Consider the following 10735-nt stretch of genomic DNA (forward strand, 5'->3'; position numbering starts at 1 on the left):
GCCGCCATTTTGTGGCGGGGACGCGGAGGGTGGGATCCCGCTATCCCCGGCGAGCCCTGGGGGCTGCGCCTGTGGGGCTGACTTCTGTCCCGCTGCCCGCCCGCGGCCTGGCAGCTCCGCAGCCGAGCTCACGGCGCGGTTGGGGCCGCAGGGAAACGAGGGGGCCCCTCCTCGATCCCGGTTCGTGTTGCTGCCAGCTCTAGCAAGGAAGAATTGCCTGAGTTCATCCTGGAGAGGGGGAAAGAGGGGCCCAGCCTGGCTCTGCCTGCAGTACCCGGCAGCTCTCCGAGGTTTTCTGGGGCTCTGCCCCGGCACCAGCCCTGGCAGCCACCATCACAGCCCCAAACTTCCCGGACACTGCGGGCAGGGCGCTGCCCTCAGCCCCTGGCACCCCTTGTGCCCATCGGGCTGACCCGGCCACTGGCTCTCGGGCTGCTCCACAGGGCGCTGCTGGGCTCACAAAATCACCAAAAAAATTCCTATTTGCTGGTGCCTGGGGTTGTGCCTTGGCAGTGCAGCACAAGATGATCATGGTAATTTTGCTTGCTGTGTTCTTTTAGGGCTCTGTGGAGACAGATGCCATCATGCTATTTTAAGTGCTTCATGTTTTGGGTTAGTCTTGTTTTTATTTTAATCATTTTTTCATGCAGGAAATCCTTGGTCCACAGCCAGCAAAGTGAGAATTGCAAAATCCCCAAGCTCCTCTTGCTTCCAAGACTGGAAATTGCCTGCATATAAAATCAATTTAAAAGAATTTTGCACATTAACAAAATAATGAGATATTTGTGATTTTTTTCTTCTTCTTCCTCTCCTTGCTGGGAGCAATGTGAGACGGCAGCAGTGGGCCATGGTTGGGGAGGTGAAGGGCTGTTACTTCTCAGAGTATCTGTGACAGTCTTTAGGCTCTGATTGGAGTGTTTATGGAAAGTTTTATTTATTAGCATGATTTTTAAGTACATTTGGGGTAGGAGCCCATACCTGGTGCTCTGGCTCATGTGTGGGGCAGAAGGTTGAACCTGAACTGAAGAGGAAGAGTCTGGGAAGAGGGATTGCTGGGTGGGATGGAGCCCAAAGCTTTCCCAGCCCCAAACCCACAAAAAAATAACCATAAAAATATAACAGTTGGAGATTACTATTCAACTACATGGTGGCAGATAAGTGAAGTGAATCAATCTGTGGCAGGGAGGAGATAAGCACAAGCCTCTGGTCCGGAGGAGCAGCTGCCTGCTGAGGGAGATAACAAGGTCATTGCCAAACAAAACAGATCCCTGCTTCCTCCTCCTCACTCCCCTGGTTTCCTTTCATTCCCGCTCCCAGTCAAGCGAAGCGCTTGCCAAGCAAGCCCTTGACAAAAGAGGGGATGCTTGCCGTCCCCGGAGAGCAGGAGCGAAGCGGGGAGATAAGGTGGCTGCAGCTGGAGCATCCCTCCTGGCTGGCTTTTGGGAAGGGTACGCTCATTAATACCAATTTAATTCATCCTGTGGTGTACCCAGGGGCTGCCTGAGCTGGGTCAAGGGGAACCAGGTGGATTGGGGCTTGCTTGGACTCCCATAACCCATCCCCTGCCCTCCCCACATTGCCTTGGTCCCCGCTGTGCCAGCCAGGGGGGCTTTGCCCGGCTCTGCGGTGCGGGTGGGTCCGGGCTGCTGCCAGGGCACACAGGAGGACCCAATCCCATCTCACCCATTTTGTCTGGGATCCCCTTGTCCTAGGTTGGCAGCAGCCCTTGCTGTGCTGATTGGTGCCGTGGTCAGCACCCACCATGATCCCCCCATTTTCCCATAGACATATTTCAGCTGTTTCCAAAGAGCTTTTATTTTCCATCCATTTCCCTTTCCACCCTGGAAGAAGCTCCAAAGGGCTTCTGCAGGGAGCCAGCCCACAGTGAGGGCTCTGCAGCCAAGCCCATGACCTCAAAACCTCCCCATCCCACATCAGGCACCACATCCAGCCACCACAACAGCCTGCCTAATGCTCCCACTGCCACCAGCTCCCAACATTGGGGCTTCACCCCAGCTCCAGACCCTACAAACACCTCCAGGAGAGCAAAGACCTGAATATCTGATGAAGGAAGAAGAAGAAGGATTGCTTTATTTTCCTCTGCTTCCCCACAGGTAAGCAGTGCAGTGCTCAGCTCCATGGGCACAGGGAGGGAGCGACCTGTCTGCTTGTTTTTGTGTTTTATTCAGGATGAATCATGGCGCTGAGCCTGGCATTAATAAACCTGACAGATCCTTGCCGGGTGTAATTGCAGCGGTTTTGATAATGAAGGCATTACTCCAATGAGCTTGGGGCAAAACTGTCTCCTGATGGCTGAGACATCGCAATGGAGAGCGATGATGCGCAGCTGACTTCCCCGGTCCAGGCACCCCTCAGTGAAAGATGACAGGTGCTCTGCCTCCGTGGGAGCAGAAGCATAGCTGGTGGTGGCATTGCCCCTGGGTGGCCGAATGGGGGGTCAGCAGCTCCCCCCAACACACCCTCCCCTGCTTCAATCTGTAACCAAGAGCTGGCAGGTTTAACCCTTTAAGCCTCACCCAAATCTGGGGACAAGATGTGTGTCCCCCCCCTGCAGCAAGTCCCCGTGCATGGGGATCAGCTGGTGCCGCGGCAGCGAGTGGGGGTGCGTTGGGGGGACCCTGCAGCACATCGCTGACCCTGGAGCAAGCATGACGCAGGCTTCGCACTGCCTTTATCCACAGCAAAGCAACTAAAATACCCCCGGAGTTTCTCCAGCGTATAATCTCCTGCCTATGTAGAGGGCATATTCCTGCCTATGTACCCGGCGCATGGCTGGCCGGCATGGGAGGCGGTGGGGTCAGTGCTGGTGGTCCGGCTGGTGGTCGGTGGTCCCCGAGCCGCTCGGGTTGTTGGGTACCTGTACCTGGAACTTCTTGGTCAGCAGCTCCTCTTGGGGAGGTGGCAGGGGCCGCTTCAGCCCCTTGGTGGAGGAGCCCGATGTGTCTTCTGTGTCGTCGAGCTGCGTCCCCGACCCATACCGGGGCTCCGGGGGCTGGTAGCCCGTCTGGTTGGGATCCAGGGGGTCTCGGGAGAGCAGGATGCAGATGGAGGGGACGTTCTTGTGGACGGTCAGGTTCTGTGCTGGGCCACCAGGCAGTGGGTCCTGGTTCTGCCAGACCTCCAGCAAGGTTTTGTAGCGTACCTTGGTGACCTGGTGAAGACCTCCCAGCTTCCGCTTCATGATCTCCACACAGGTGATGGTCTTGGTGACTGCCCTGCCGCAGCCACTGAAGACGATCTGCCGGCTGCCCTTCAGCTCCATCTGGGCCATGGCAAAGTTCATCAGGTTCCTGATCTTGCTGCCCTCCTTCACCTTCATCTCCACCACGTCTGGGGGCAGGTCGGGGAAGGGCAGTGGGCTCTCCTCCTCTGACGTCCTCACCTTTCGGAAGTTCTCCATCCTGGACTGGGTGACAGGCTTGGCTCTCTCTCCTTCAGCAGCCATCCTTCACCCCTTGCCGGTGGATCTGCTCGGGCTCCTAGCCCCCCAGGACCATGGCAGGGCTGACTCTGCTGCCCTCCAGCTCAGCCCGCAGGAGGTCTGAGTTTAACACTGTGTCCCTGGGACCACCAGCCCCTTCCCTCTCTTCGCCCAGGACTGGCTGCAGAGGAGCCGGCAGCAGGCTCGGTGACTGTGCCAGAGGCTGTCCCCCGGTGAGGACAGGGCTGTAGGATCCCCTGGGTGCCCCTGGTTGCTGCCGGTGGGGCAACGGCCAGCTCCGGCTCTTGGGGGTGCTTAGGCTCCTCCGCTCCCGCTGCAGCACTCGCTTCTGCTGCTCTTTGCTTCATTCTGGACTTCAGCAGCCCCCAGAGCTGTTCTGTGTAATTAGCAGATCCTCCCCTTCTCCCTCCCCTTCCTCCCCTCCTCCTCCTCCTCCCCTCGCTCAGCCTCCCATCCCAGCGCCCAGCTTCTGCCTTCATCCCTGCCCAGCACGGAGAGCCAGGGAAGGTGGAGGGGTGGGCAGGGAGCCCTGGTCCCGGCCGGGAGCATGCAGGCAGGGAAGGAGCAGGCAGGGAAGGGAAGGTAGAAGGCAGAGGGAGCAGCTCACTCTTGTCTTCATGATGCTGCCGGAGTCCTGCCCCCTTAAAGAGAACCTGGTCCCTTCTCTCGGTGTTTGCTCCGCTCAAGGACGCCAACTGCTAACTGGGAATGTCAGCCTCCCTGCCTGCCGGCCTGCCTGCCTCCCTGCCTCCCCTGCACCCTCTTGCCGGCAGCATTCCCAGAGGGATGAGTCCTGGCCACGCAGCACCCGGGGATGGCACAGAGATGCAGGAGGTACTTAGGGAAAGCTAGCAGCCTCACCTCAATCCTTATGAGCCATCAGAGATGCTACTTCAGCCCTGGGGCCCGGAGGCAGGAGAAGTCCTGGCAGATGGCATCGCGGCCGTGCACGCCTGCCTGCCGAGCGGCTGTGGGGCTGAGGTGTGCACCGAGCATGCCGGGGCTCTGCTCCCCCCGATACCCCGCAGCCTCAGCCCTGGCTCTCCCCGCAGGAAAACCTCCCCGTCCCAAAAGCCTCAAGGAGCAGATGTCACGGCAGAGCCGGTTTTCACGGGTGATTTCTCTCTCTACTCCTCCTTCCCCATCCTTCCTTCTCCCCACTGCTTGCCCAGACCCTGTCCCTTGCTCATCTCCATGTCCCCAACAGGGAGCTGCCTGCCGTGGGGTCACCGTTGTATTTACTGCCTGAGCCCCCGGCAACACACCCCAGGAGATACCTATTCCAGGCCAGAAAATCTCTCCTTTCTGCCCCTAATCCCTTCCCCGGGCAGAGGCGATGTCCCTGCCCCAGGCTGGCCCTCTGCCTGCCCCTGTCACCTGCCTGTCCCCTGCCTGCCCCTGGCACCCCCAGCCTCTCGCCCTGCTGGCTGGGGGATCATTGCACAGTGGAAAGACATGCCGAGTATTGACTTGCAGTCAAATCTTATCGGCCTCTGGAGGCCCCTGGATTGTTTTCACTCCGAGCAGGGCTTGAAAAAATACATAAATAAATAAATCAATCGATCCAATGCCCATGGAGGTGAAGGCTGTGGCAAGGCAGGATGCAGCCATCCCCTCCCGGCTGGGGCGAACCCCTGCATCCCTGAGGTCCCCAAAGCAGTTTTCTCTGGGTACTGCTGCCCTAAGTGGGGGGTGGGTATGGGACACCCCTTGATCCAGCCACCAGACTGGAGTCCAGGTGGGTCTGTGGATGACGGGAGGACAGCCCCAGTGTCTCACCCACGTGGGATGAGTTGCTCCATCAAAGAGCGGTGCCCCACTGCACTGGAAAACCCAGGGGATGGAGAGCACCTTTTCCTGATCCAGCTAACAGCCCATGAGGCCCTTTCAGTGCAGAGGGGGAAACTGAGGCAGGGCACACGATGGTCCCAGGCTCACCCCCAGCACCGGCAATGGATTCAGGCTTTGAGCATCCCCCAAGTCCCGCCCAGTGCTCTGTGGTAGTGAGCATGCCTTGTTGCTGTGCTTCCACCATGAATCCATCTCTTGTATGAGACAAAACAATGTCATTTTTTCTCCTTTCCGCTTGAGGACTATTTGTGGCATCCTTGCAGAAGGCCCTTGGCTCCTTCCTCAGGCAGGCAGGGGCAGATTAAGCATCTCAGGGAAATTGCTGCCTTCAAAAGATGCTAAAACCCTGGGAAAATAATCAGGAAGGATTGTAGCAACCATTTGCAGAGCATGTGCAGCCGAGGGAGCTGAGAAACCCCTTCGAGTCGTTATTCAGATGTGCAAACAGCCACGGACAGCACAGGAGGGTTATGTGGCCACCACGGACCAACAGTGCCAAGGTTCCAGGTGAGCCAGGGCTGCTCAGTGCCAAGCCTGCAGCCTGATGAATCCCTGGTGCTGGGTGAACCATCCAACCCTGCTTTCCTGGCCCAGGAACAGCTCCTGCCTCCTGTGACCCATTTTTCATGGCGTTGGGGTGCCTTTGCTACCCATCAGATGATGGAAGCGGCAGCGGTTTCTCCCCCGCTGCCTCTAATTGCTGCTTAACAAACTCTGCTTATTGCAGCCTCCAAAATGGAGGCAGACGAGGTGCAATCACAGCCAAGGCTTTCTGCAGCCCTCAAAGGGCTGCGGAGGGTGCGCTCCCCCCCAAGGCAAAGGCTGCAGCAGCGGGGGAGAGGGAGGGGGCGTTAATGACAGGGTCTTGCTTTCCCTTTGCAGTGCTTAAAATGTAAATGAAATGCATTATTAGCAATTGCTAATTACCCGCTGAAGCCATTATCAGCGTATTTGTTGGAGCACAACAGAGTGGATCGGTTATTCCAAGCAAATAGCTGAATAGCTGAAATAAGCTCAGCAGCAGTGAAGAGCATGAACAGCAGGGTGGGAGAGTGGGGATGAGGCACAGACAGCCCCAACCGTGGGGGCACCACTGGGAAAGAGAATAGGGAGCTGTTTAAAATGGAGAAGCAAGCTGTAAAGGCAGGAATGGAGGAAAAAATAGGAATAAAGCAATTACACCCTGCATATCATCTGTCTGTCCTCCCTGAGCATCCACTCTGGTCATGCTGGGACCCAGGGACTGGTTTCTTCCTTCCTTTCCTCATTACAGTCTCTGAGCATCCCACGTCTCAGTGGCACAGGCTGCCAGCACTCCACAGGGCTGGGGGTCCCAACCCTGGGTGGTTCCCCATCCCTGTGGGACTATCTTGCCTGGTCCTGACCCAACTGGAGATGTGAACTTGGAAAGGCCATTTGGCAGAAAAAAAGAGAGGAGTGGAGAGGGCTGCAGGGGCCAGCACAGATGCAAAGCTGACAGCAGCCATGCCCAGCCTAGGAAAAGGGGAAAAAAAACCCAGAAACATATTCCTAATGGAGAGCAGGGCAGCTGGAGAGGAACGGTAATCTGAGCCTCTGTCCTTCACCTGCTCTCTCCATATTTTCTTTCATCCAAGGTGGCTCTGCATGGGAGTGGGTCGGAAAGTCAAAGCATCCGATACAAGGAAAGTCTTGGTGCCGCCATCCATCTCTGCGTCACATCGGCCCGGCTCAGGTCTCAGGCACTCATCACGTTGCACTCAGCAGCAGGCTGATGCCTGAGCTGATTGCAGCCCTGGCAGGGGGTGGGTGCAGATGGACCCCCAGGGTGCCACGGCTGCAGGGACGCCCTGCCCTGATCCTAAACAGGGTCCAGGAGCCACTGCTTCCAAGGGCCAGCACCAGAGGATGTGTCCCCAGGCTCTCTGGGGTACAGAAGCTGTTTTGAGGTGCTAGAGGAACCCCAGGAGCATCCTAGGGTGGCACCAGCTCTCCACTAACTGAGCCAGCAAGAGAAACCCCTTGTCCCTACCATAAGCAGAAAATGACAGAGCTCAGGACAATCCTTATTGTGAGTAGAAAGACAGTAAAAGGGGAAAAAAAACCCCACCTTTATAGGACAAGTCGCTTTGCAAAGCTCCAGCAGAATGAGCAGGGAAATATTGTAGAGGCTCTGAGGGCATTAGTAAACACTAATGGTGCTGACCTGTGACCCCCCACCTGCATTCTGCCCATGGCCAGGAACTCAAAGCTCAGATGAGGCCTCTTAGCCCTAATTTAAGCTATGTTGTGGCTGGTCTTTAGGTCAGCTGCAGCCATTTTTGTCTGGTCTCTGCTGGTCTGGACTCCAACCCATGGACTGATCCTGACCCTGACCTGCAGATTAACTTCATGACTTGGCTTTGAACCTGTCTGCTTGCTGTGAGCTTGCTGGTTGATCTGGTTTCTTGTTTGAACCTGACCATCCTCCCCAGCCTGCCGTGCTCGGGTAGTGTGGGATGGACACAGGCTCTTACCATGCCCCTGTGTTACCCTACCGCCTTGGCTCCCAGACATCCCCCGTGATCAAGGGGAGCGGGTATCTGTTCAATATCTGAATATTAATTCTTCTGAAGCCTACAGACAGATAGAAATGTGGTGCTGCCAAAGGCAAGGAACAGCCCTGCCATCCCAAAAGTCTCAGTGAGATGGGAAGGTGCTGGAGGACTTGAGGCAGGCAGAGAAGCGGGCAGGGAGCAAATCTAGATAAAAGAAAGCTCAAGAGACAAAAAATAAGGGACAGAAAGCAGTTGCCATGGTCCTGGGCCCAAGGATGGGATCTCGCAGCAGATCTGTGGTGAAATCAGGACTGAGCTGAGTCTGCCAGAAAATCCTCCCTGGGGAGGGGGGGTTGCGGCTGGCCCCCCATCCCCGAGGTGCTCCATGCCTGCAGTCAGGGCGGTGCAGGCAGAGCCGGCATAGAACTCCAGGTCTCAGAGCACCCCCGTGAGGTCTCACATATGGGCGAGCAGCAGCACTTGGCAAGAGTGGGGATCCACAACCACGTCCCCTTCTCCCCTGGCTGGTCGTATCCCTCTCCTCACTTCCCCTGCTGTCCTGCAGGGATGGAGCTGGTGCCCGGGGGTCCCGTGCTCTGCAGGGAACAACAGCTCAGGGGCCAAGACCCAGAAGGTGCTTAGAGAGGACAGCTGGGGCCTCAGATACGAGGTCATCTGTGGCATGTTTCTTTTCCTGCTTCCCTCTATTTTACCATCTGTGAAGTAGGTGTTTTCCCCGATTCTGCCAGGTTTCCTTCCTGGCCTGCCCACAGAGCGATGCTGTTCATCTGCCGAGGGTGCTTGGTGATCAGGACTCACTGGTGTACAGAGGGATTTAGCTGCTCCCCTACCCTGATCTTCGCACCTTCCCATGGTGGGACACTCTCCTTGCCGACAGGCTGTGCCCAGCAAAGCATGATGGTGTGCTGACACTCGAGGTTGCATCCTGGGAAGGGATGACAATTTAGTTGTCAAATAAAACCAGTTTTGTGATATTGCATCAGCATGTTCACAAGCACAGAGGTCCAGGTGGTCTGCACAGGGCTCCTTGCAATGACACTGAAGACAAGGAGCACTGCCAACAGAATCCTCCTCACGTTGCTTGGAGTCCTCGGGCTGATTTAGGATTTATGTCCCCTTTAGGAGGTTTTTGTCCCTGTTTTAGACCACCTGTGAGTCAATCCACCCCCTTCCCCTGCCCTTGTCATCCCAATCTGGGCATCTCTGGCGAAAGCAATAAACACACCCTCTGTCTTTTGTGCAAGCCATTGATTACTGACAGTCAGAGAGGGACCTGGGGGTGTTGATTGACAGCCGGATGAACAGGAGCCAGCAGTGTGCCCAGGTGGCCAAGAAGGCCAATGGCATCCTGGCTTGTGTCAGAAATAACGTGGCCAGCAGGGACAGGGAAGGGATCTGAGCCCTGTACTGGGCACTGGTGAGGCTGCATCTTGATTACTGTGTTCAGTTTTGGGCCTCTCACCCCAAAAAGACCACTGAATGACTCGAGCGTGTCCAGAGAAAGGCAACGGAGCTGGTGCAGGGTCTGGAGCACAGGTCTGCTGGGGAGCGGCTGAGGGAACTGGGGGGGTTTAGTCTGGAGAAGAGGAGGCTGAGGGGAGACCTCCTGGCCCTCTGCAACTCCCTGACAGGAGGGTGCAGAGAGGGGGGATGAGTCTCTTCAACCAAGTAACAAGCGAGAGAAGAGGGAATGGCCTCAAATTGTGCCAGGGAAGGTTTAGACCTTACACTTAGGAAGGATTTCTTTGCAGAAGGGGCTGTTGGGCGTTGGGATGGGCTGCCCAGGGCAGGGGGGGAGTCCCCATCCCTGGAGGGGTTGAAGAGTCGGGTTGACCCAGCGCTGAGGGATCTGGGGGAGTTGGGAACAGTCAGGGTGAGGTTCATGGTTGGACTGGAGGAGCTTTAAGGTCTTGTCAAACCAAGATGATTCTGTGATTCTGTGAGCAGCACTGGGTGTGCAGCAGACCACTGTGGGAACCCCGGCAGGGTGTTGGGGACAGTGCCTTCAGACCTGCCTGGGACAGTGGGAAATTCCCTCAGGAAAAGTGATGTTGGAACTCTGGTGCTGCAGTGGGCACCCTGCACAGCTGAGCTGGGAGATGGGGAAAACCAGCAGCACGGCAGCTCCTCCAGCAGCCCTGGGAGTAGGACTGGGGGTGACCCAGAGGGAGAAATAACTCCCGTTGTATCACCAGCACGCTCGCAGCACACCTGGGTTTTCTTAAACTGTTTTCTCCTTAAAATACCAACTTCATCGTCCTTGCTTGCAGACAACAGCAAACAGCTTGTGCCCTGCGAGTGCAGCTCCTGTGTTTTTGGCAGGATGAATGCCACAAAGCCCCGAGGCATGCGTGCACACGTGGGAGCTGCGTGTGGGTGTGTTACCTGCTGCTGCAGCAGCTCCATTGCATTTGGTTAAAGGATGAATAAGGTGGTTTAAAAAGTAGTAATAGTCCCGAAATGCTGGAGAGTGTGACAGCTGTGACACAGAGCTGAGAGCAGGGCAGGGTGGGCAGACACTGGCCCTGCAGGACCCTGGCCTGGAGCGCAGCAAGGGTGTGGATGTGGGGTCCCCTCAATTTGGTCCTGCCAGTGGGATCTTAAGCTCCGTTTAGCCTCTGGGGTACAGTCAGGCTGTGCTGACCCGGGCCTGCCTGCCCTGCCAGGCTCTGTCCCCGAGGGCTCCTGCCCCATGGAGGGTGTCCCCTGCCCCATGATGGGTACCCTCTGCCCCAAAGGGTGTCTCCCCTGCCCCATGGAGGGTCTCTCCTGCCCCATGATGGGTACCCTCCGCCCCAAAGGGTGTCTGCCCTGCCCGTGTGGAGTTTACCATGCCCATGCCCCATAGAGGACCTGCCCTCCCCCAGAGCGCCCCCGCCCCCTG

General features: G+C 56.9%; 1 protein-coding gene across 1 annotated transcript; it reads right to left on the reverse strand.

Annotated features, from left to right (window-relative positions):
• Positions 1-891: 891 nt before the first annotated feature.
• Positions 892-4654, reverse strand: RPP25 (ribonuclease P and MRP subunit p25). Its single transcript, XM_026856427.1, has one exon. It carries the CDS (start codon positions 3464-3466, stop codon positions 2819-2821), a length of 648 nt encoding a protein of 215 aa, XP_026712228.1. The 5' UTR covers positions 3467-4654; the 3' UTR covers positions 892-2818.
• Positions 4655-10735: the final 6081 nt, after the last annotated feature.

Source organism: Athene cunicularia (assembly GCF_003259725.1).
Source record: "Athene cunicularia isolate RWA chromosome 10 unlocalized genomic scaffold, athCun1 chr10_part1, whole genome shotgun sequence".
NCBI lineage: Eukaryota > Metazoa > Chordata > Aves > Strigiformes > Strigidae > Athene > Athene cunicularia.